This window comes from Panthera pardus, unplaced genomic scaffold, assembly GCF_024362965.1.
Source record: "Panthera pardus isolate Hobbes unplaced genomic scaffold, ASM2436296v1 HiC_scaffold_8, whole genome shotgun sequence".
NCBI classification, from domain to species: Eukaryota; Metazoa; Chordata; class Mammalia; order Carnivora; family Felidae; genus Panthera; species Panthera pardus.
In genome coordinates, this window is record NW_026527013.1 from 143776564 (window position 1) to 143803404 (window position 26841).

The following is a 26841-nucleotide window of genomic DNA, read 5'->3' on the forward strand; positions in this document are numbered from 1 at the left end:
AGCTGTCCTTTTCAAAATTTCCGTATTCATTTTTAAAATGAGTTTTTGAGGAACAGACAGATTGAAAGGATTTTAATGGTGCTCACCAGCACTGAGCTGAACTTGAGGTCTATGCAATATGCTGTCTTCGAGCTGATCAGTGAGAACTAAAGACATGTTTAGAAAACAAGATTCTGGACTTTCTGACTGTGAGGATGGCTTCAGGATGCTTGATCCAATGTATTTTCGGTGCAGATGTGTAAACCTTGGCCATGGCCAAAACCAGGTATATATCTTAATTCTATAAACCAGACCCTGTATGTTTGTTAAAGGACACCACATACTTGTTTCTTCTTCTTAAAAGTTTTCATAAAGAAAGATCATTGCTCCGTGTGTCTGTATCCATATATTGTCTATTAGGATTAAACAACTTTCTCATTTTAGGTTCCTAGCTTCCTAATCTCTTTGTTGTGTTTGTTCACTTTTTTGGTGTTGGAGACTCATTTAATGAGGACACTCAAGACCTGGCCTGGACAGAGTGGGGAGTGCCCTGGAATTGGTCAGGCAGGCAGGCAAGGCATGTGGGTAGCAGGCCCACACCTGACCCCAGGAAGGGATGTCAGGTGGTGGGGAGTGGCTCAGGCAGGTAGACCCACCAGCGGGCCTGAAAGCCCTTAAAGGAGTATCTAAGCCAGGTGGTGAGTGCCCAGGCCAGAGCTTAGTCCAAGGAGGCAGGGCTGGGTTTGGGTGGGGGCTCCCAGGGCCGAGGGACTGACATTGCCAGGAGCCTACCCGAGTTGTGTCTGGAACTCAGGGCGTGTCTGCCAGATGGACTCAGGTAGCTTCTGGAGGCAGCTGTCGAGGTGGTCCTTCTCCTCCAGGTGGTCCAGACAGGAGTTGGATCTGGTCCAAGGTGGAGTTAATGGCAGCATATTTCTGCCATTGTCCTCACCTTCTGCACCTGCCTCCACTGGCGCTCCCAGCTCCCTGTTGGGTCCTGACATTGTGGTCTTATGTGCCATGCCCGGCTGAAGGTAGAGGGGTCGGATGGAATGTGGGGCCACCCTAAACTGTTTGTATGCATATCTTTTTTTCAAAATTAAAAAAATTTTCTGGTGCCTTCAAGCCTTCCCCCTCAAAACTTCCTAACTGCAGCTCTTGGTACTGAGTGTAGTTAGCTGTGTCATTTTATCTACATGCAGTGATACCAGTCCCAAGCATCCTTGTGATTGTCATCTTGTTTGTTCTCCTTAATGTTTCTTAACTTGGTTCTAGAGTAGTTATGGTAGACTGAAATTATGTGCAGTTTTTCTGTAGAGACATTTCATATTAAAAAAAAAAGCAGATCATCAGGGGTGTTGAAAAGGTTAAAGAACTGTTTTACATAATGTTATCTAGGAGTCCTGCAGGAATATGGCCAACCTCTTCTCTGTCAAGTGTAACTTCCGTGGGACCTTCAATGTTTTGCCATTTGACTTTCTCTTTTGGTGTTAACCTTTTTTTTTTTTTTTTTAAATTTTTAGAGCAGTTTTAAGTTCATAGCAAAATAGAAGGTACGGAGCGTTCCCATATATGCCCTACCTCTACACAGCCTTCCCCACTATCATTATCCCCCACCAAAGTGGTACATTTGTTACAACTGATGAACCTACATTGATACATCATCAGCTAAAGACCGTATTTTAACTTTAGGGTTCACTCTCAGTATTCCACGTTCCATGGATTTTGAGAAAGGTATAATGGTATGTATCTATCATTATTGTATGATGCAGAACAGTTTCACTGCCCTAAAAATCCCCTTGTGCCTTTCCTGTTTTTCCCTGTCTCTTCCCTCTATCCCCTGGCAACCTCTGATCTCACTGTCTTTATCATTTTGCCTTTTCCAGAATGTCACATAGTTGGAACCATATGATATGTAGCTTTTTTCAGGTTAGCTTCTTTCTCTTAGTAATATGCATTTAAGATTCCACTATGTCTTTTCATACCACGATAGCTCCTTTCTTTTTAGTGCCGAATAATACTCCTTTATCTGGATGTACCACAGTTAATTTATATATTCATCTACTGAAGGACACCTTAGTTGCTTCCAAATTTTGGCAGTTATGAGTAAAGATGCTATAAACATGCTTATGCAGGTTTTTGCATGAACATAAGTTGCAGCTTATTTGGATAAATACCAAGGCATGTGATAGTTGGAACATATGGTAAAATATGTTTAGTTTTGTGAGAAACCACCAAACTGCCTTTCAAAGTAGCTGTGCTGTTTCGCATCCCCATTAACCATGAATGAGAACTTCTGCTCCTCCACAGCCACACCGGCATTTGTTGTCAGTGTTCGGATTTTGGCAGTCCTGATGTAGCTCTAGCTCTTCAGTGTTGTGATTTGTATTCCCCGAGTGATAGGTGATGTAGAGCATCGTTGCCTTCTGAAGGTCTTTGGTGAGATATCCAGGTCTTAGGCCCATTTTTAAATCAGGTTGTTCCATTTTCTCACTGTTGAATTTTAAGACTTCTTTGCATATCTTGTTTCACAGTCCTCTGTCAGATAAAGACTTTTGCAGATATTTTCTCCCAGCCTGTGGTTCAGCTATCTTTTAATTGTTATTTTTTAAAATGTTAATCCCAGAAAAACTGAGTGAGGTGATCCTTGACAACTGGGCAGGCCCACCTGACTGCTAGTGAGCTGTGTTGCAAACTCTCAGCCTAAACTCCCTTGCTTCTCTGTTTTCAGGTCAATGTGACTGTGGACTACATTAGACCAGCCAGCCCAGCCACAGAGACGGTGCCTGCCTTTTCAGAGCGGACATGTGCCACCGTTACCATTGGAGGAATGTGAGTGTTGTAACTGGCAGGGGCTCAACCACAGCTACGAGTTGTGCTCATTTAAGTGTCTCCTTCCTATCCTCCCTCATTTCCTTTCTGTTGCTCTTAACACAGTGGTTTATAATTGTTATGTCTGTGTAGCACTTTACATTTGCAAAGCATTTTATAATCATTCATTAGCTAATCATATTCTTTCATTATTGTCATTTAAGATTTATTGGGCTCTGTGTGCTTGGCACTATGTAGCATATATTATTACTATTAATAATGCCATTTATTGAGTGTCAGTCAGGCCCTAGGTACTATCTGACATTAGGTAGAAAAATTATCTGCACATTAGTTTAGGAAGTTCAATTACGGACCAGAAAAGGGGGGGTGGAGAGGGGAAGAAGAAGAAAAAGAAGAGTTCATTGGGCATTTTCTTTATATAGATGTCTGTAATCAGTAGATGATGGGGACTTTCTTTCTCTTCTGTGCTGGCTGTATCCTGTTATATTCCAGAGTCTCTTGGGAACTTGGTTGATGAACAGTTTTTAAAGGGAGGTATCTGATGGGGGAAGAAGGAAGCGTGCAGCCTGCTGGGCCATGCCCCCAGTAGTAATTCTTACTCTGCATAAAATACACCAGCATGATAATTGTTTCCATCTCTAGTTAACAATCTTAAATGCTGTTTGTTACCAAACTGGTATTTTTCTTCTCTTTTACGGGGGTATAGTGGAGGAGAAGAAAAGAATAGGTTTCTTCTCAAAACAGGGATTGTCTTATTGAAAGTACAATGGAGCCCATTAGGAGAAACACCTCTAAGCCACAGCATTCTTCTGAAAGAGAGGACCTTGTAGCTAATTTACCTTCTAGAAACTCTCCTACCAAATAGGAGCCTTCTCTGCTCATCCGTGCTGTCACGCTTGAAAATAATTATTTTTTAGCCATTGTTATCACTCCTGTATTTATGTAAACATTACTGTTCACACAACCATCAGAGACTTCGTGGAGAGGAGCTCAGTATAGGATTTTGTTGTCATTACCTTAACACCATCACAAGTGACATGTTTTGTTAGCAGAATCTTGACAAATAAGATGATTTTGAAATGGGAGAGACTAGGACATAGTTTGGTCATTTTTCTGCCTGTTTAACTTGCAGTAATGATTATTGCCACTTTGTCACCACTTCTTAGGAGTTACGTGCATGCTACTCTACTATGGAGAGCTGGAAAGTTAGTATTCTTATATGTTAAAATTTTAACTGTCACGAGGAATCACCTCAGTAGATAACAGCTCTTATTATCTAATTACTGGTAAAAACAAAAGCATCACTACTGTAGAAATGCACACCTTTATTTTTGGTAGATGGTTTCCATTCATTTCAGCAATCCATTAAAGTGGATTATTTCATTTAGTTAGCACTGAGGTGTATTTTTAAAGTAAATTTACACTGCTTAAATATTACATATTCTGGGGATGCCTGGGTGGTGGCTCTGTCGGTTAAGCGTCTGACTCTTGACTTGGACTCAGGTCATCATCTCAGGGTCAAGAGATCGAGCCTTGTGTCAGGCTCTTTGCTGTTGTGGAGCCTGCTTAAGATTCTCTCTCTGCCTCTGCCCCTCCATGTGCATGCACTCTCTCTCAAAAATTTACATATTCTGAGTGTGTTATGGGGATTTTTTTTAATACAGGACAGTTTGAAACAGCTAGTTTAAAAATTCCATAGTAGGGTATTATGGGCATGCTCCATGCCAGGACACCTTGAGGTTTCAACTGTGTTGATCTTGACTTTGTTGGAGATTACTCCTTCAGGCTAACATGTCTCTCTACAAAGGCTAAGTGACTGTTCTAGCCAAGGTTTTGGTCTGTAATGAAGCCTTCATAAGAAGTTATCAGCCTTTGGGGCACCTGGGTGGCTCAGTCGGTTAAGCGGCCGACTTCGGCTCAGGTCATGATCTCGCGGTCCGTGGGTTCCAGCCCCGCGTCGGGCTCTGTGCTGACAGCTCAGAGCCTGGAGCCTGTTTCACATTCTGTGTCCCCCTCTCTCTGACCCTCCCCTGTTCATGCTCTGTCTCTCTCTGTCTCAAAAATAAATAAACGTTAAAAAAAATTAAAAAAAAAAAAGTTATCAGCCTTTTTTTCGATTTGGTTGGTCAACACAGGTTGATTGTCTTTTTTTTTCTTTCTTTTTTTTTAAGTTTATTTTTTGAGGGAGAGAGAAAGCATGCGCACGCGCACAGGTTGGGGAGGGCAGAGAGAGGAGGGGACAGAGAATTGGAAGCAGGCTCCATGCTGACAGCAGAGAGCCTGATGTGGGGCTTGAACTCACTAACTGTGAGATCATGACCTGAGCCCAAGTCAGACACTCAACTGACTGAGCCACCCAGGTGCCCCCACAAGTTGATTGGTCTTAATTGACAGGAAAGATTGTCTGTACTTCAGGTTCTTGGCAGAGATGATAACCTTGACTTTACCTCTCAGTTCTTGTAACTGGAATATAAAAAGTACTATTTTTGTATGATTTACCAAAGTATTGACCAGTGTGTCGATTCTTCTGGGTCCCTTAATTGTCTCCTTGGATAAGATCACCCTAAGCAGGGTGCCTGGAAAGCATTATGAGTTACTTTATAGAGTTGTTTCTACTAACTAGACTTTGTGAAGCAGTTACTGGTGTGCATTCAGGGGAAATAACTGAGATTTACTGATACTTTGGAGAGAAACTCTCACTAGACAGTAAGCTCCCTGAAGATAGGGATTTTTGTCATTTACATTCCCTTTTGTAGTCTTAGTATTCAACATATGGTAGGAGTTTCAATAAATTTTTGAATTATTTATTGTATTGCAGAGTGTCCCTTTATGAAGCATAACAGGAATACTTAGATGTCTCATTACCTGGGACACTTATTTCTGTTGAGCCCTGAGTTTGTTGTTACGTAATCAGTACTGGAAAAGTTATATTAGATAGTTTTCATTTTTTGTTTGGTTATTGGGACATCATTGCTTAAAGATAGGTCATGCCTGGAAAATGAACATTTTAATGCTTCTTACACTTTTTATGTTTCAGTCGTACTCATAGCTTCTCTTTATTTTCCCTTTGCCTTGATTGTGTTTTATTATTTTTCTGAATTTTCTGTACTTTGGCAGTCAATCCAAATAAAATTGTACAAAAGTTGTATGAATAAATAATAATGTTCAAATACTCAGCTTCTATTCAGAATTTAGGTATACTAACAGTCTTCTGAGTGTAATGGTTAACTATTCAAAAACATTGGCTAGAGAAGGGATTTTTTTTTAAGTTTATTTATTTATTTTGATAGAGAAGGCATGAGCAGGGGAGGGGCAGGGAGAGAGGGAGAGAATCCCAAGTAGGCTCCACACTGTCAGCGCAGAGCTCAATGTGGAGCTCGATCTCACCAACCATGAGATCATGACCTGAGTCAAAATTAAGAGAGTGACACTTAACCAACTGAGCCACCCAAGTGCCCTGAGAAGGAATTTTTTTTTAATCTAAAATACTTTCATTTCATTTTAAGCATTAAAATGTGCATATATTTCTGAATCTTTGATACATGGGAAGAGTAGATCAACTATTTGATAACATGAAAAATTGCACAGTTTCCTTTTTAGAAGGAGTTTCTAAAAGAAACTCTTAAAAGGAGTTTCCTTTTTAGAAGCTGGCAGCTAAGAGCCTGGAGCCTGCTTCAGATCCTGTGTCTCCCTCTCTGTGTGCCCCTTCCCTGCTTGCACTCTCTCTCTCAAAAATAAATAAACATTAATAAAAAAGGAGTACTTGAAAACACTGATTATCAAACCCTAGATTTTTGTGATTTACACCCCCCTCATTTATTTTGCAACCATTTTATTTTTTATTTATTTATTTATTTTTTTAATTTTTTTTTTCAACGTTTATTTATTTTTGGGACAGAGAGAGACAGAGCATGAACGGGGGAGGGGCAGAGAGAGAGGGAGACACAGAATCGGAAACAGGCTCCAGGCTCTGAGCCATCAGCCCAGAGCCTGACGCGGGGCTCGAACTCATGGACTGCGAGATCGTGACCTGGCTGAAGTCGGACGCCCAACCGACTGCGCCACCCAGGCGCCCCTGCAACCATTTTAAAGCCGTTCATCTTATTGAACCTTTTCAAAGTATTCAGCTGTTTTCATAAACACATGTTTTTTGTGTACTCATATTTCAATTAACAAAATATTTGATGAAGTACATAATTAAAAATAAGAAGCATAACCAGTATATATAGTTTTGCAGACAGAAACAAATGGCTCAACAGGTTGGGACAGAAGTGCACAGGTGTCTGAGTGGTCCTCAGTCATTCTGTTTGGCATCAGCTGAAATCCTAGAATTTGTGGGTCAGTTCAGGGAAGGTTAGGGGAGCTCCTGTAGTAATGCTGTCTGGGAAAGACAGTCTTTGTTCAAACTTGTTACAATGTAGAATTATCCTCTGTAGGCTTATACACCTACATGTGGGCTTTCTTAACATCTAGAGGCTTTCCTGTTATTCAAGAGATCAGCTGGGCTCTGGCTGTGGAAGAGCTTCTCTCAAGCTGCTGATCGTAGGGTAATGAGGAGAAGGAGGCAGATGAGATGGAGTCGCTCTCAGTTATTTCAAAGCAGATTTTTAAGTGTATTTCACATGCTAAAGTGTGTGAATTGTCTGTATCCTCAACAGGGTTCGGTCTAGTCCTTCTTTTTCTTTTTGGTGTATGAGAGGAGGTTGAGTCACAGGATCTCTGTGAGGCACCTCTGGTGTGACCGTCTTCTGCTCCCATCTCTTGCCCTCTAGAGAATCAATGGAAACGAGGTTCATCATTCCTCTAATAGATTAACATTTTTTTCTTGATTAACTTCACTGTAGAGTTGGCAAGAGTTGTTATCTGTTAATCAAAACAGTTTAAATAAAAAATAAAAAGATCAAACTTCGAGTTGTTTCTCATTCTCTGGCTCCCGGGCTGGGAATTAGCTGAGCCTTTTAGGCCTGGTTTGTGACATGAAGCTGTCAAGATGGCGCTTCCTGTTAATTACTTTTTATTGTATTTAAGACACTTAAATAACTCTTCTTGTGATTTAGTCTTCTATGTAATTAGCTTCAGTGATTAAAATCTCATTCTTTCTTTATTGTCAGAGCCTTCTTGAAGAGTGAGATTTTTCTGGGGTGACCTTTTCTTGTGCTGGACTTCCCAATTACTTGGAGCTCCAATTTGGCGAACGCATATGAGAATCTATTAACTAGTTGCTCACTTCTTTCTGCATGTCACCTTTTCAAAGAAAGGTCTTAAAATTTTTTCACGTTTATAAGGGGGCACCTAAAATATATAACTTAGGGGGTTAAACCTCACATACTCACATGAATACTTATCACCACTCCAACCCTGGAAAATTGTAACGGGTCCAGCAAATGCAGTACCACTAAGATACTTCCCAGTGGTTTCCATTATGTGAAGTATTTCACAATGGTAGGAGACCGTGGACATGACCTGTTTTTGGAAAGTAAAGAATGGCATATAGATGGAAGCGTACAATAGGAATAGTTGGAAAATGCCTGTTTTTGTACAATGTCATTTTGGCGGCGAGGGGGGGGGTGATTTTTTCCCTGACATTCTTTTTGAAACCATGTTTCCCTCTACTGCTTTCCTGCACTGCCTTTGTGCTGTCTTTGAATCTTGCATAGGCACTGCTCCCTTGATGTCCACACAAGTATGAGGCCTTGCTGCCAGAGGTATTGTCGAAGATCTTTTGGGCTTGGGACATCTTAGTTACCGCTTTGTTCTAGTGACTATCATCCAGCAGCCTCAAAGCCATCCTGTGAACTTTTTTTGTGTCTCTTTGGATTCTTCCTAGATAGAGCTCATCCGTTATTAGATTTCTATAAACCAGACAGTCAGACTTGTAGCGAATGAGACTTCTGCTTCTGGTTTTCTATGGCTTTGGTTCTGGTTCGCAGGAATACTTCTTTCTTCAAGTGTTCTATTAAGTGACTGAAGCTTGAAGTCAGGTCTTGTCCTTCTTCTAGAATAATCCTTTTCTAATCCTAGTTTGGTTTTCCTCGGCCACAGTAGAATTAAGTGTCCTATAATCCCCAGCGTTTCTGGCTTGAGTTCTGTAGCTTTAAGGCTTTCACAATCAGACCAAACCTCCTCTCTCTTGAGTTTTCAAATCTTAAAACATACTAATATCTGACTTTCAGGCTAAACATAGGAAGAAAGTGGCCTCTTGAAACCCTATTTTCGGGACTAGGGTTTTGACTTAAGAGTTGCCTGCACCATCCCGAAGGCACTCTTTTAGCGCCTGAAGAAGTGCGGAGACCTTATTAATGTCACTGACTGGGCCATGAGGTAGAAACTGTCTGGTTGCCAGCCCTTTTCTCAAGATTTATTCCTTATACTTTATCAGATTTATTGGGGGCTTTTTACCCCCCATTTTTTCCTGCTATGAAGGAAAAGGGACACATCAGAATAAGGGTCCCCCTGGGGCCTTTAATTAGAAACACCTAACCTCCCCCGCCCCCAATTAAAAATATGTTAGATTGTTTACTGGAGCTCATAGGCTGTTTGATTTGTGTAATTGCTTCTGCTGTGTTTGGTAGAAGTATGTCTATCCACCATCCTGAAGACACTGGAAGCTTCTGTGGCATTTAGTTTAGAATACCATGGAAAGAAATCGTTGAATAACTGGGTCTGTCTCCTGCTAGCTCAGTCAGGTATAGTGATCATTTTAAGAGACTGGTTCATAAAAGCACTTTAAGAAGGACCTTACCTATTGCAATGGGGGTAGGGTGGGAATCAGGAAAATACTCAGTTTCAGACAGATCACTCTCTCATATGTTTTGTGGCTATCTATGGAAATTTCATGCTACCAAATGTTATTCCTTTAAAGACCTCTTGGTTTCAGTTTACTGTATTATCTTCATCTCTATATGGAAGTTCAGTTAAGCTTTTCGTGAGAGAATCCTTGGATCATCTGAATCAGCAGAATCCATTGCTCAGCTCTGTGTTTTCCCTGTACCTGTCTACCAAGAACAGTAGATTTGTGTTTATTCCTTCAAGGAATATTTGAACACCTACTGGGTGCCGGGCACTGGGAATATAGCAACGAATGAAGCAACAAACAGTTGCACCCGATGAGGTTCTCCCAAATGCTCTTCTTTCTTGGGATTTCTTGGCACTGATTCGTGCAGCCTCAAGCATCCTTGTGGGTATTCGCTGGCTTTGCTGCCCTCAGAACCTTGTTTATGTAGTTTTGCGTTAAGGAACACAAGTGACTTTATTTAAACAGTGCCTGAAAATGTTGTTTTCTGTTCAGTTTTGCCAGGGACTTGTAGAGACTTTACTGCTCAGAAATAGGATAAAATAAAATGAAACATAGTTCTTCTTTATATCGTTTTTAGATGAATCAGTAAGTCATTTTGTCAATAGACAAAATGAGATGCTAGAGTGACTACTCACTGGCACCCATCTGCCCTTTTCCTCCTCACATTATAGTTCCTGGTTCATTCAGTGTACGTACAGCTCTGTGAATGCTGACAGCTCCCCTGTGGTTCCCATCCTGCTGCATGTTCGCTTTGGGGCTTAAAGCACTGCTGACTTTCCCCACTGCCTCCCAGAGATGCTTGCATAGAAGTATAGACGCTAACTTCTTTGCAGTGTCTGCTTTTCACTCTTGGACCAGTTATCCTTATAACTTTCAATGAAAAAATGTTTGAGTTTAAGCCATATGTATTTACTTCCTTACCTAAAAGATGAATATTTTTGAATGCACTGTTACTTCCATCCTTGAACCCCCAATTTTGTTATATTATTTAAGTTTTACCATTAGTGAACTTTATAAAGTTCAGTTACTGTTTCTGATTAACTTTACAGAGTATTTCCCCCTCTGAAAGATTACAGAGTTAGAATGCTACCTTTTTCTGACTCCTCATTCCTTTTAAAAGTTTTTCTATTTCAAGGGGCACCCTTGGGTGGCTCAGTCGGTTAAGCATCGGACTTTGGATTAGGTCATGATCTCATGGTTTGTGAGTTTGAGCCCCAGGTTGGGCTCTGTGCAGACAGCTCGGAGCCGGAGCCTGCTTCATATTCTGTGTCTCCCTCTCTGCCTCTCCCCTGCTCACGCGCTCTCTCTCTCTCTCTCTCTCTCTCTCAAAAATAAATAAATGTTAAAAAACATTTTAAAAAAGATAAAAAAATTTTTTCTATTTCAGATTTATTTGCATTTATTGTTTTCTCTTCTGTCAGTGTAATTGTCTTCTAAGCTTTGCTTGTAAGTTGATCCAAAAATTTTACCCTCCACCTACCCCTGCATAACAGTTTTAAGTTGGTTCAAGTAGGATAGCGTGAGAAGACACACACACAAAGAAATCCTGTGTCATTATATCCCCAGGGAAATGATGAGTGAATTCCGTGTGTGTGTGTCTCTGATGTGTGTGTGTCCATCTCTTTCTCCATTTTGGGCTTCTTCATATGCACCTGCCCCTTGTATCTCAGTTCCTTCTTTTTGTTGTATTCCCTTTTCATTTGGTGAAGAACCTTGATTTTACATGTGTGGGTGGTAAAGTTTCTGAATTTCTGCATGTCTGAAAATGTCTTAATTTTGTCCATATTCCTGATTGCTAGTTTCAGTATGAAATTCTAGCTTCAAAACTGTTTTCCCAAGAGCTATGAAAGCACGTTGTTCTATTGCTTTATCAGTGTTTATGAGAATTCAATTTCCATTCCTTTAAATCTCCATTTTTTTTTTTTTTTCAGTCTCTGGAAGCTTTTACAATTTTCTGTTTATCTTTGGTTTTCTGAAAATTTATTAAAACATTTCTAGTGTGTCCTTTTTCCTGCATACTCAGTGGGCCAAAAACACTCATGTCTTCCTTCAACTTGGAGATTTTTTTCCTATTCTTTCTTGAATTATTTTCTTTCTCTCTCTTTTGACTCTGACTCCGGAAATTCTATCAGTATTGTATCTTATGCTTCATATATGTGTAAATTTTCTTTCGTTTTTTAAAGACCTCCTTTGCATTTTGTTCTATATAGAAGGAACTGTCTTCAATGTTATCTTTTGGATTGCTTAACCAACCAGCCATGCATATTTTCCCTCACACGCACCCTTAATTCATTCATCTCATTCATTTACTTACTCATTAGTTCATTTATCAAGCAGTTATAAAATGCTTGGTATGTACTAAGTACTGTGTTAAATATCAGGAATGTATTGGTAGTTCTAAAACTGAAATGATTTCTTCTGCTATGAAATTTACAGAGACTGTTCTCTTAACCTAGCTTATTTTAATTGTTTATTTCAGCGTTCATATTAAAATTTTTTGTGAAGTGTTTTAATAGCAGCCTGTTCTTAGTCCATGAACATAATACTTTCTCTGTCTCTGAGAGTATTATTTCAAAATTTAAAAACTGGGGCACCTGGGTGATTCAGTCAGTTAAGCGTCTGACTCTTGATTTCGGCCCAGGTCATGATCTCACAGTTTGTGGGATCAATCCCCATGTCCGTCTGTATACTAATAACTCAGTCTGCTTGGGATTCTCTTTCTCTCCCTCTCTCTGCCCCTCACCCCCCTCAAAATAAATGAACATTTAAACAATTTTTAAAAACCCTCTTCCATTGGATTATCCCCCATGACTAATTGTTCTGTTTATTTTGTTCCATTTCTCTCATAAATCCTCAAATATTTGGGGAGCCTTGATTTATATGTATGCAGGAAGGACCAGATGGGAGTTGGCATGGTGTGCCTCTGTAGGTGTATTTACCTGCTTCCCCAAGGCATCTCTTTATGAAAGGACATAGGTGAGAAGGAAGTATCAGAGGCAGCCCTCCTTTGGGGTGCCTGAAAGTGTTTGGACCTGGAACGTAGAAGAAACAGGCAATTTTCAGACCCCGCTAAAATTGTCAAAGCAAACGCTGAGTTCCTTGGCTGGTAAAGAGCTTACGTGTACTTGACTGGGTGAGGTGAGAAGGGGATGTGTTGTGCTTGTCTGACCGTGTCAGATGCTGTGCCTCTGCACTTCTTAAGGCTACAACCTCCAGCAGAGGTCCTTTGCCAGTTAAGTCACCTACCTTCTGTTCTAAGAACCTGTGTTTCTGTGAAGTGACTTGTCCTATACATGACCTTGGTAATCTGGGGACTCTTACTGGCATAATGTTGAAATTGTGTTGGTGTAGAAACAATATTCCCATATAGTTTAAAATATTGAATCTATAAGGGGTAAGCCTTCTCACATTTAAAGTGAGAGCTTTAACAATACAGAGACTTATACAAAGAAAAATCTCAGAATGTGAAGTTGAGAAATCTACAACAGTGTTTTCCTTTGGTGTAAGTCATGACTGCTTTAGTGTCTTCAGAAACCTTTATGCTTTCTGCTTGGTTAACCTTGATAGCACCCTGCAAGGGTAGTTGGAAAAGCTGTGAAGACTCTTCTTCCAGTCTTTGACGGTGGATTAATGAAGTCTACAGCTTGATTCAGATTTTATATTGTGATTATAATGGTGTCTATTGGAAACAAAGCCCCTCTAGATGGAGAGCCCTGGGGTTTAAGGCTACTCTGCCATTAGATATTTAACTGTAGCCCTGTTTATATTAGGGTTGTTTTTGCTAGTACTTGGACTAGAAACTTCCACTGGGTTTAAGTAGTCTGCCCATAATCCAGTTTTTCTTCTTAAGCCCTGTTTGTCGAGGAGTTTTAGGTGGTTTCCTGGATTGTGAACTATTCAGGAACACACATAAAAGTAGTGATTTAAGAAATGCCTCTACTTGCCGGTAGATTATTTCTTGGGTATTTGCCAAGGGTCAGAACCCTCTGCTCTTAATAACTTCGTGGGCATCATAGGGACAGGAAAGAGGCTGGCTGATCCAGCTCTTTTGAATGAAGGTCCTGATTAATTGCTCAGATGATGTTCCCAAAGTCTCCTCGCTGTGGTGCTTTGTATTTTGTCAATAAAGGCCCTTGGGGTGCTGCCAGTTCTCCACCAATCAGATCCCATCTGCTTTCTGTCTTTCAGGATTTGTGCAAACTTTCTGATATGCTGTTAACACACTTTCTTGTTTTCTAGCACCGTTAGAGCTCTATTCTTGTCCATATCTGTCTTTTCTGTCATTTCAGTGGGACCTTGTAAAGAATGTCATGTGGACATAAGTTCTCAGTCTGCCATTCTGACCTCCCTCAAGCATTCTTTCTTCTTTCAGATAATGCAATTGATGTGATAAGGAGAGGGGACATTTGACATGGTTACCAATAAGCAAAGATCCTGTGTCTTTCATATGCCATTTTTTAGCACCTTTCTCTTTATAATTCCCGTGGCCAGCATAGTACAAAGTGATAAGGTAAATAGGACTGGATTTTTTATAGATTTCTTCTCTCTCCTGGTAGTGATGCTGCTTAACAGCGATTTGCTCCAGTTCATTCTGAGTGATTTTTTTTTTTTTGATAATATTGTAACCTTTCTAAAAGTTTAGAAAATGAAGGGAAATTACCCATTATTTAGTTATGCTAATATAATAGTTATTGTGTGGGGGTTACTCCTTTTGAGTGCTGGTTATTTTTTAAGAATTTAGTGTAGGAACAGGTAAATTGACTACTTTGCCTAGTGCTGACAAGAAGTCTAAGGCAAGTGATAAAAGTAGGCTTTGGAGATGAACAGATGTGAAGTAAAACCTCAGCTCTGCTCCTGGATAGCTGTCCGTGTTGGGCCTTAGCTTTTTATTATATAATTTAGATATAATAATCTCACACGTCATGGGGTAGTTGCGAGGATTAAATGTACTAATGCATTTAAAATGCTCAGTGTATTTACTAAGACTTACCAGTTCTCACATCAGCCCAAGCTTCTGGAGTGGACTGGTCACTATTGATCCAATTTTGTATCTAGTGGCTTCTGCCCTTTATCTCTTTTTAAAAGTAAGTAAGTAAGTTAGTTAGTTATTTTAGAGAGAAAGCATGTGTGTGAGCAGGGATTGGGCAGAGGGGGAGAGAGACTCTTAAGCAAGCTCCACACTCAGCATGGAGCCTGACACAGAGCTTGACCCCACGACCCTGGGATCATGATCTGAGCCAAAACTAAGAGTCAGACACTCAACCAACTGAACCACCCAGGCACCTCTATTTAGTATGTGTTTGAATAATCTCTACACCCAACATGGGGCTTGAACTCATGACCCTGAGGTCAAGATTCGTGTGCTCTGCCAACCTAGCCATCCAGGCACCACCTTTCCTTTCTCTCTTTGTGCTTTCTTGCACACTTCTGGCCATTTGTTTCCATTTAAACTTCTTTCTTAAGGATTTTTCTTGAGCGTTTATATTCCATCCTCTTCTTAGTCTTTACAACTCTTCCTGGCCAAGCTCATCCACTTATAAAACTGCTACTTCACAGAATGTTCTACGTAGTAGGTGAAAGAAGATATAGGAAATGCCGAAACAAAATGCCTCATTGGATTATGCCTTAGCTTTTGTAGTAGTCCATTTTTATTGTTCCATGGCAGGCCCTTGGGTTGGATTTATCTCTTCTCTCACTTGGATTTATCTCTTTTGTCACTTTTTAAATTGTCATGGTGGCTAACTTACATCCATTTTTCCTCTAAATCTTAAATGTGTACTATGTTAACCCAGTAATGATTGATAAGTACTTCCATAAAGATAGAAGTGATATTCACGAGTAAGTTTTTTGTTTGTTTGCTTTATTTTTATTTTTATTTTTTTGAGAGAGAGCGGGGGTGGGAGGGAGTGAACGGGCGGCAGAGAGAGAGAGAGAGAGAAAGAGAGAGAATCCCAGATGGCAAAGGGAGGGGAAGAGAGAGAAGTAGGGCTCGCCCAAAGCGGGGCTCGTGCTCACCCCATGTGGGTGGGACTCAAGCTCACAAACTGTGAGATCATGACCTGAGCCGAAGTCAGATGTTTAACAACTGAGCCACCCAGGCACCCGTGAGTAAGTAAGTTTTAATGTTTCAAGAAGTTTAAAACAGATACAATTTATCCTTTAATAAAGGTAATTTATTGAAAATGTCTTTCGGGGCTCCTTGGTGGCTCAGTGATTTAAGCAACTGACTTCGTCTCAGGTCATGATCTCACGGTTTGTGGGTTCAAGCCTTGTGTTGGGCTCTGTGTTGACAGCTCAGAGCCTGGAGCCTGCCTGACTCGGATTCTGTCTCCTTCTCTGTTTCTCCCCCTCACGTTCACTCTCTCTCAAAAATAAGTAAATAAACATTAAAGGAAGGAAGGAAGGAAAGAAGGAAGGAAGGAAGAAAAGAAAAGAAAAAAGAAAAGAAAAGAAAAAGAGAGAGAATGCTGTTCAAATCAGGAGGTGTGCTAGCAAGCAACCTACCTAGGTACTGTCCTCTAGGTAGTGATCTGCCGATCTGCATATCTGAAGTGATTGAAAAGGCAGAGGGCTACTAACCTTAAGTGTTTTAGGAAGTGCTATTCTATACCCCCCATCTGAACAGTTCTCCTGAACTTTATATATTGTGTGGAACTTACTGAATGACCCTCTCTGTTGTGATGCCCTTGTGAATTTTTGTGCCATCAGTAAAAACATGTTGATAACAAGTACAACTTGGAGAGCATTAGGAAATAGTTGAATCTTTGAAGTCAATGTGTATGATAGCTAGGAGATGTTTAATAATAACATGAACTTCACAACAGGTTAAGGAAAGTTGGGACTGCCTTCTATCAAGTTTCCATTATGGCTTTTACATGCAGCTTTTTTAGATCTCTGATATATCTGCTTACATATCAACTGTGACTCAGCAGACCACTGCTTTAATGGGAGCTTCTATTGTGTTAAAAGTGTGATTTATAAACCATCACATATCAGGTCAGCAGCAAGGGGAATTATATTAAGGTTCTTAGACCGTCTCTTCTTTCCCCCGCACCACCACCCCCCCCCCCCCCCCCACCATCATCTCGGCATTGTTTGCAAAATCACTTTTTCTTTTAAGACGCAACTATGCAGAGCATTTATTCTGGTCACCACTTTCTCAAAAAACTCCCTCTGAAACTGTTCTTCCGTTTGTCACTTAGCACAGGCTGTGGCTGTGGCGAGATCAGACCCTTGAGTGAGGGTTGACCACAAAGGCTTTGTGGTGGCTTACTGTATTTCAAAGCCAAGAACCAGAATAACCCTGCCCTCCCTGAAAGGTAGGAGAGAAGAAATTTCAAACCCGTTAGCCTTTTTGTGGGGCTCATTTGTTGCTTATACTAGAGCTAAGAATCATCTAGTGAAAAAGTATTATGTCTTCTCATTCTGAGAGGAAAACGTTGACCACCAGAAGACAATTTGGTTTTGACTCAGTTTTCTAAGCGGAGACTCATTTCTAGAACTTTTACTTGCAGAAGTCCTAAACTTTATTTATGCAGTGAAAGTCTCAAGCAGTTACTGTATTCTAAACTGTAGCCACACTGACTTTGGGCCTGGTCCTGTTGCTAATGGATTCTGGGGAACAAGAACGCCACTCGCCTTTTCCCGTGGTGCCAGCTGGCTGGGTTGTAGACTATAAACCATAACGGGACAGGTAGTGGAATTCTTTACTGGGCCCTTTTTTGCCTTGTGACCCATATGACAAAACTTCTCTTGAGCTTCCACCCTAGGAAGCAACCTATGCGAAGATAATTTTTCTAGCTTCTTTAGATTGATTGGGCTTTGTAAAAGAACATAGAGTTACTCTTTTGCTTTTAGTCACTTCGTATTTCTCAGAGCAGAATGACAACCTTCCAGACCCTACAGTATTCTTTTGAACTTCTTCCTGTAAACAAAGCAATGTTTATGTATCACAACATTCGCATGAACTACCGAGGACTTGAAAATGACTCTCTGGGGCTACCCTATCCTCACTTTGGTCTTTACTAGACCTCTGTGATTTGGCTGGTTCGACCTTCACTGTCAGAGCAGATCATTCCAGATGCCATTATGTAATTTTCTGTCTTGGGGTATGTGTTTGTGTGGGCGGGTGGTTTTGTTTTGTTTTTAAGTGGTGTTTAATGTCAGGCTAATAATAACCTGGGTACGTAGGCCTGGTTTTGTCATAATGGCCACGAGTTTGCTTATTTGTCCCTGTTCCCCTGAAAGGCGGAAAACTGCCCCCTCCCCAAGTGATGCCTACATTTTAGAGGGGCCTCTGGTCATCTCAGCTGCCTAGAAAATCCTGCATGCCAACCGGCAGTTCTAGTCTGAAGAGACAAAGATGAGGAATCTGAGGAATCTTCTCTCTGGTTGCTCTCACGACGACCCATTACTCGTCTTCCTGTGACCTAAGTTGAACCAATAGGGATGAATTTGCTGTTCCTAAACCAATTCCAAAAATTGGTCTATGCTTGCCCATAGTTCTTAGGTTCTCATTCTTCAGGGAGTGCCAGGTTCTTCATCACATTTATGATTCTCGGGGCTTTAAGTTGTGCTAGGTCATTCTTGGTCCCTTGAAATTTGGAAAAAGAATATATTAGTTCAACTTTCCTTTCTGGGCAGTTTTTCTCAAAACTATATGAGAGAATCACCTGGGGCACTTAAAAAAAGTAATGGTGCCCCATATTTAAAATCTAGGTACCCATATTTGTTCTTCTAAAATTGCTTTTCTTCACCCCTAGAGGTTCTGGGTTTATTGGCCTGGCATAGGGCCTGGCATTGGTGTTTTGAATAGTGATTCTAATGTGCAGCCAGTATTAATAAGCACTATGAAAGGAAGTCTAGAAGAAATAGGAGGTTCCAAAACCAACATTCTTCTCTATTCTCAGGTAAGTACAGATGTGGATAATAGGAAGAATAAGAGAAACTTTGTAAATGTACATTTTCTCAGATCAGTTTGGTCCCTAAGCAGAGCCTTTTTTACCTCCACTAATTTCTCCTGTACCAACTCTGCTTAGAATAAAGTACAGAGTGGCAGAGCAGTGTAGGGGCTGAAGGGCTAATGGTTATTTCTAGCTCTGCCTTCAGCATGTAGAATGACCTTGGGAAGTCATTCATTCACCCTCTTTGCCTCAGGTCCTTATCTGACCTTTTTTGAGAGAGAAAGTGGCATAAACAGTATTGCTAATATTCTTTCTTAATCTCTTAGGATCTCTTTTGAGTAATCTAAGTTTCTTTAAACCTCTTGCCAGGCTCTTAAGAAAGAGGACTTTGACTAGGGGTGTGACTAGGGATGTGATCAGGGGTGAGAGTACCAGCAACAGTGAAGCCGCAAGTTTTCCCATTGGCTTTAAAGTCTAGCCGTGGATTTTTGTGTTTTCCAGAGCAATAAACACCTTTATTACATGACCGAGGATAGAAGGGAGAAGGATTCATTTGCCTTTCAGGACTTTGCTTTTCCTCAGATAGAGCTCTGAGTCCTTGCCCTCTAGCACATAGCCGTGGGCTCAGCTACACTGGCCTGGTCTTGAAGTGATGCAGGGAAGATGCATGCCCTGCTGGAACTGCTCCTCCACAAGACTGCTGCTTTTGACATTCTCTTTCCTTTCATCATATTTCTTCTGAATTGTGTTTGATCGTGTTTTGTTTAAAATCTCTTCCTCCACGATAGTCAGCTCGGCCCCTTTCTCACGGCCCAGGGACAGCGCCTAGTGGGACTCGTACCACTGTCAGTAGGGTGTGCCGTCTTCCCTGGGGTTTTGGTGCTGACTGGTTTATCGGTGGCTTGCGTTCCTTGTTTTCCCCCTGCAACACTTGGAGCCCCGGGAAAAGTTCCCCACGTTCAGCCTCAAGGCATCGCACTTCTTCCTGCCTCCCCGAGCCTGCACTGTGTGTATGTGGCCTGGCCGATCTTGGTCCTGGCAGCGGGTGTCCCAACTCATACTTCCTTTTCTTATGGTAGGGCTTTCTCTTGCTCTGGTCTTGTGGTGCTTGTGCCCGTTGTCCCGATATGCCCATCGCTCTCAGCATTGGCTGTGAAAGAGCTAGCCATGGATTTTCCCCTCCCCAGGATTTTGATGGTAAGTGCTTAGTTTACTTCAAAGTCCGTGGATTTGCAGAATCAGACTTGACCCAGATAGTTAACTCTTAGTGATCACTGGCAGTTGAGTCAGTGGCCTCTTTGCCATTAGCCGCTGGCGTGACCTCAAATGAAAATGTTTACCTGAGGTAGCAACGTACATCATTGGAGAGAGCTTTGAATTTAGACCTAATATTCTTTTTTTTACCTCTGTCTGTAATTATCAAATTCATAGAATTTCCTCTAGTTGGCAACTGTTTTTGTATTGTTTTGTTTTTTAATTTTCTCCTTAAGAGGAAGTCTTTGGCAGTGTAAAGTGTTAATGTCTTTGTTCGTGTTGGTAGTTTGTTGCTAACTAACCCAAACTGTATTTTTAAATGCTTTTGGGAACCAAGGAAATTCAAGTATAATCTGTCCATTTGGTAGACACAATAAATGCCAGTTGTGGGGTTTATTAAAGACTCAAGCCAATAGGTAAATATTTAAGAAGCCCTGGAGTTTGTTGTTTTTGTTTTGGGGTGTAGATTGATGCGTCTGAAATTAATGATGTATGTTTTGGTGATTGAGGCATAATTATGTGGCAGCCTTTAGTTTAAACTAATATTTACCTCAAGTGATTTGCTGTTTCATGCTGACGCCCTTCTAGAAACAACACATTTTTGGCCCTGGCTGTTTTCTTACATGCCTTTCTATTTTTATAAATAATGTTAATCTGGTATACACAGGTGTAACAAAGTAGCCAGTGCCATAATGTTAAACATTTTGAATATTACCTGATTATAACACATAAGAATTTGCATTATATCCCCCGGTCTTAGAGAATTCTTCAAGACTTGTTTTCAGGGAGAGATGTCAATCTTGACTTACAGTAGGTTGGCAGAGAGGCGGAGGGTCTGGAACAAGAAGTATTCCTGTTTTGGTTTGGATTGTTTGAATTGGAGCTATTTTCCTTACCTTACCTGCATTGATGAGCTTGTGTGTTGAGAGCCTGTGGTTGAAAATCTTTGCCTGTAACTTTCAGCCCCAGCATCTCCTTGGCAACATTTGTTTTTCTAACCAGTGCACCGCGCCAGGGTAGAACCTTAACTAGTGAGTAGAAGCCTCTGGAGGCTGTGTTTTTCCCATTCAGAAACTGAGTAGGTCTAGGTAGGTCAGAACCTTGCCCACCTGAGCCAGCTCCATGTTTTTCACCAGGCTTTATCTTGGAGTATTCGTTGAGGGCTTTTATTTTTCACACTGGTAGATTATGTCCAGCAATAAGATAGTACTCATTGTGGATGAGGAGATAGTTCATTGGTGTCCTCTCACATCCTACCCTCTTCCCCCTCATGCAGCACTCCCCAGTTTACCTTCCATCTTAATATCTGAGTAGTCTTTTTCTGGAAAGTATGCTTTATTTATGGCAGCTCCAAAAAGCATGAGCTGAAGAACGAGTTCACTTTTCCTTGAGTCTGGCAGGGATAGTGGGACTGTAATCAGAATGTGCTTATTCTAAAATTTTTCTAGATTAAACCTCTTTCCTGGGCAATAAAGTGTTAACGGCACCTCTCCCCCAACACACATACACACCCCGCAGCCAAAATAAAAAAATAAATTTGGCTAGCGTCAGGACTTACTTCTCCGTCTTGTCTTTAGGAAGTTATTCACCTCTCGATTCTGTTCCCTGAGATTTTGAGATGATAATTTCCTATTCTTGACAGAATGTATATGTTACCCACTCTCTCTTTCTCCTGTAATAACAAAATTGCTGTGATAGCCAACCAGTCAGTTTAAAAAAAAAAAATCAGGTAATTCATTTCTAAATTGGAACTTGTTTCTTTCTAATCAGCCTTGTAATGTATTACAGACATCACTCTCAGCATTGGCTACAGAAGTGATTTAATGCTGGGTTTTAATGACTCCTTCATTAATCCTGGTATTCTGGGATTTATCATTCACTGGCCTTTGACCAGTGGAAATGATGAAAACTTTGATTTCATGCATATTGGATAACACTGGACTGTTGCCGCTGGAGCCATGAATCTTGCCTCTGCAGTGGCATGTGTGATTGGGAGTGCCACGGATGGATGGCTGCTCTCCCAGGCCAGGCGCTGCTGCTGAAGCGGTGAGCACGATGTCTTTATCGGCTCAGGGTGACCTCTTCCCAGGACCGCTGGACTGCAAGTAGGAGTCTGCTCTGATAGCTTCATCTGCTGGACTGGTCTCTCGACTTGTGAAGTCAGGCTCACCCTTTCAGCTATTTCCTGAAAGATCCTTGCTTTGAGAATGTGTGTCTTAATGTATGCAACTTAGAATACTTTTTTTCTCCTAGTAAAATAGATTTTGTTTTGTTCTCACAACAACTTCATGAGGTGACATTCATGGTGCTGTAAGTCCAGCTTCCATACAACGTTTCTCTTGCTGCTTGCTGCTACTCCTGCTGCAGAGAGGACAGTGTTGGTTGCTTTCCTTGCTCTTCCTGGTAGCATTGTGAATGTTTCCTGGAAGAGGGGGGTTCATTTATGTACTATTAGTCTTGGGGTTGGAGTGTAATACCCTAAGTATATGTCAGGTGTGCACCCACCACCCCCCCCCCCCACGCCAGTGCTGAGGAGAGAGAAAGTCACGTACTTTAATCTTCACAGAGGCTCATGGGTTACCAAGTGCCTCCTCAGTTTATCTTGAACACATTGATGAGCTTGATAAAACTTCAGTCAGTGCCGAGTGAAGATCACATGGGAGGATTATTAAAAAGGAGCTAAATATTTTTGCACTGTGTAACACTTAACTCTGGTGAGCATGTCCCCTTTAACTGCATGTGCTGGGTGTCATAGGAAGTGACCTTTATTATTATTATTTTTTTAAATAGGCTCCACATCCAACATCTCAGGGTTGAATTCACAACCCTGAGATCAAAAGTTGCATGCTATACTTACTGAGCCAGCCAGGTGCCCCAGCAAATGACCTTTTAAAGTCCTCCTTGGGCACACTTGGGTGGTGCAGTTGGTTAAGCATCCAACGCTTGATCTCGGCTCAGGTCACGATCTCACGGTTCTTGAGTTCGAGCCCTCAATTGGGCTCTGCAACAGACAACACAGAGCCTGCTTGGGATTCTTCCTTTCTCTCCCTCTCTGTTCGTCCTCTTCTCTCTCTCTCTCTCTCTCTCTCTCTCTCTCTCTCTCTCTCTCTCTCTCTCTCTCTTTCTCTCTCTCTTTCTCTCTTTCTCTCTTTCTCTCTTTCTCTCTTTCTCTCTCTCTCTCTCTCCCTCTCTCTCAAAATAAATAAATAAACTTAAAAAAAATAATAAAGGTCTCCTTAAAAGGGGGCACATGGGTGGCTTAGTTGGTTGAGTGTTCAACTCTTGGTCTCAGCTTATCTTGATCTCGGGATTGTGAGTTCAAGCCCCGTGTGGGCCCAGCATGGAGCCTATTAAAAAAAAATAGTTCTCCTTAAAAAGCAGTACCTTAAGGCGGGAGTGGCAAACCTTTTCTGTACAGGACCAGATAGTAAATATTTTAGCTTTAAAAGCCACGTGGTCTGTGTTATAACTCTTTGACTCTGCCTTTGCAGTGCAAAAGCAACCACAGACAATATGCAAACAAATGGGTGTGGCTATGTTCCAATAAAACTTTAATTAAAAACACACTATGAGTCTGCAAGCCTTGTTCTAGGGACTCATGCTATGGAAGAATGAATAGATGCCTATAGAACAAGTGATTAGACCAGGTATCCAAATGTTAGTAAAAATGAATCCTCATGACTTAAGGAAGGTATTTCTGTATAGCAGCATCACATGCCAATGCCAAAACCGTTACGCGTAAAAATTTTAAGATGGAGGAGAAATCGAAAGAAATCTCTCTCCAAAAGTGGCTCTAATGATGCAACATTCTCTGTTGAATCCATTTGTAGGGAGTATAGCTTGAGGACAAATATTTTTGAAATGTGTTTTAAACAGTACTTCTAGATTAATAAATGTTTTAAATAAATATTCGATGATTTCACTTATATCCAAAGAGTTATATATTCAAAATGATCAAGAAACTCTTCCCACCTTCCCCCCCTCCCCCCCCCCCCCCCATCCAGGAAACCTGGTGTCCCTTTATGTGCCACTACATCTCTTGTGATGTTTTCTCTTGACCCCTACCAGAAGCTCACTTTCTGCGGAAATGTTGGTTTTGGAAATTGTTTCCAGTATAATCTGATGGTTTTTCACTTCCTTCTAGTTGAACTGTCTCTACACCAGTCACTGGCGATAGAACAATTCACTTCCTCTGTTTGGTGGCACAGTATCCATTCTACTTCTAACTGATTGTGTTTTTCCAGTTACTTGGTCCTAGGAGCATGTCCTTGTTTTTCTAGGTGTCTGATTCCCATTTTTTGTATAATGCTACCTTGGGTCTGTCTAGAACACCCGAGTTTGTAAAACAGCAGCGTCTTTCCTATTAGTGTTGTATTATTTGCTACCCATTTAATTTTATGATTTCTTTCTTTTTGCCTTTCTCCCTTTTGTCACTGTCCCCAGACCAGCCCTGATTTAACCATATGTCTTCCCTCTTGAAATTTTCAGCCTAATCTAGTTCAAGGAAACACTGCCCTGCATAGTAGTTTTGCCAGCATCCTAGAGACAGATTTTCTTTTTGTTCAGCATGCCCCTTTTCAGATGCATCTGGAATAACAGCTGTATTCCCGTTCCTGAATAAAATATTTTAGGAAAGCGACTCATGGTAAAGCACCTGGACTCTTAAGCGAGATTGGGGGTAAACTCCAGATCAGATCCATCACCAGCAGGGTGGGAGGATCAATTTTTATGGGGTGGAGATAGACCACGCGAATAAGGATATGACTGAACTGGTGTTATGAGAGCGCCATTTGTATCTGCTCAATGTAAGGGATTAGATAATCTGTCATTATGCTAATTCTGGGTAACAGATGGTGGAGAGTTCTGCATCTCAACAGCAGTATTCACCATGGGGGAAATTAGCTTGCACCCAGATCAGCAGTCAGGCAGGAATTCCATTGAGAGATGAACACTACTGGTGATTACATTAGTGTGTCCCTCAAAGGACATCCGCACATATGCTGGCTTTCTTGAATTTCCCTGTAGTTTACTTACCCTTGCCCATTGCCCTTTCTAAGTTACCAGACCTCTTTGCTCCTATCTATAAAGGATTGGAGGTGGTTTCTCTCCATTTGGTTAATTTAAGAAGATCAGGATTAGAAGTAGGTTAGGTAAATGTGGCTCAAAGCGTTAGCATATTGCATATGTCTTTCAGAGAAAAGATGCCATACAGCTATCGAAAACAGTGCTGATTGTCAGTCTTTAGAAATGAACTTCGGAGGTGAAATGAGAAGCAGGAAAATGAATGTGCTCTTTCTGAGTACCGTACTTTGCCTTTGATATATATGTATTTAAAAGACATAATTAAGTCCTTTGGCTTCACATTCTCTAAGAGTCCATCTTGATCATGCTGTTTTTTCCCTCTGTAAATGATTTCCCTTCGGTATTTTGTTATGCAGAGCTTCGATCATTATCAACTTTATTTCTCTTTGCTTATCCCTCCTCCTACCTTACCGTATACCTGCTTTCCATTACCATTTGTATGTCCTACTCTTATTTCAAAACTATTATGTTTAATACTAATGCTGATTAAAAATGGTGGCTTTCAAACTTGTGTGCCCCAGAATCACCTGTGTAGCTTATTAAAAAGCACCCCAGGCAGTGGAACAGACCCAGCTTATGTTTTGCTCCCTAAAGTACTGTCGTCTTTCAGCTGATTTTATTTCCTTTTGTATCAGTCTGTGACGTAGTGAGCTTGGACAGAAGCCAAGAATCTAGACTAGGATCATTGTGAAGAATTGTCCGGGTTGATCGGTCAGCTGTCAGAATTGATCACTGCTCATACAGGGTGTAGTTCCAGATGTACTTTACATAGGCATGGTATTGAGGGTTAATGGGTTGGTAAATTGGATTATGCGCCTTTGTTCAAAAAGGGGTGTGAACATTTTGGACTGGGATGCCTAAAAGTCGGGGCAAGGCGGGAACAAGCCATCCATAGCTTTAGTTCTCACCGGAGCTGAAATAACTGAGGATGTTTGATCCTGCCTTGGTGACTTTTGGGGACTTGGTAGAAGCGGTTTAATTAGGAAGGTGTGGTGGATTCCTTTATTTGTTAACAAATTCCCTTTCCTATTCTGTTCTTTCCTATTTACTTTTGCCCTCATTCCACTCCTTGTACTCAACAACTCAGACCTAAATCAATTCAGTGGCCTTCTTGATAAGCCTTTTCTAACTGCAGGTTTTCCCATCTCCATTTCTTCCTGCATAATGCTGCCGGCTTAATTTAACATAAATGCTCTTTTCATGTTAGTTCCACAATAGCTATTTTAGATTTCACAGCTATCTTCAGTCAAGCCCCCTACTCTCTTCTCTCGCCCCTCATTCTCAGCAGACAGCCCCATCTCCTACAGTATGGAGAAAACATGGGCTTATCTGGAAAATGCCTGAAACTTGTTCTCGCAGCTGCAAACTTGTCTTCCCCCTGCTTGCTTTCTTATCTCCTGCCTTCCCATCTCCATGGAAGATTTCAGCCTCTTTCTTCCCAAACGAAGTTTTCTGCATACACGCTCTCAATTCTCTCTTTTGGTCTCCTTAGGGATTTTGTGCCATCAGTTATTAGCCCCTTTCTTTTTAACTAATTTTTAAAAAGTATCCTCCAATTCTCTGTCTTTATTATAGCAAATCTTCTCCTTTTCTTCATAGCCAAGTTAGTTAAAAGAGTTAAAAGAAATTTTAATTCTGCTTCCATTTGCTCTTCATTCCTTTACAGTCTGCTTTGACCCTTCCAAATCATTGAAACTGAGCTGACCTAGGAGACCAAAGTTTCCCTCAAGGACACTTCTCAATCCTTGCTTGTACTTGATCTCCGCAGTACTTAAAACTTATCACAATCTTTTAAAAATTTTTTTAGTACAGCATATTTGATTGGATTCTCTCTGTGACTCTGATTACTTCTCTTCAGCCCACTTTTGAGTACTCCTTAAATATTTGTGCTTTCCAGGCTTCCCTCCCTGTCAGTCTTCTTAACCCCACTGCAGCCTCCACAGGTGATCTCATTCATCCCATTGCTTCGGTTTTCATGTAGATACTGCTGATTCC

General features: G+C 41.1%; 1 protein-coding gene and 1 pseudogene across 1 annotated transcript in view; one reads left to right on the forward strand and one right to left on the reverse strand.

Annotated features, from left to right (window-relative positions):
• SND1 (staphylococcal nuclease and tudor domain containing 1) overlaps positions 1 to 26841 on the forward strand; it is a 420688-nt gene that overhangs the window by 184361 nt on the left and 209486 nt on the right. Inside the window, exon 12 of the mRNA XM_019452638.2 lies at positions 2711 to 2811. Within this exon, the coding sequence (XP_019308183.1) occupies positions 2711 to 2811 (101 nt within the window). The remainder of the gene's footprint in view (positions 1 to 2710; positions 2812 to 26841) is intronic.
• On the reverse strand, positions 666 to 983 carry LOC109268855 (bublin coiled-coil protein-like; annotated as a pseudogene).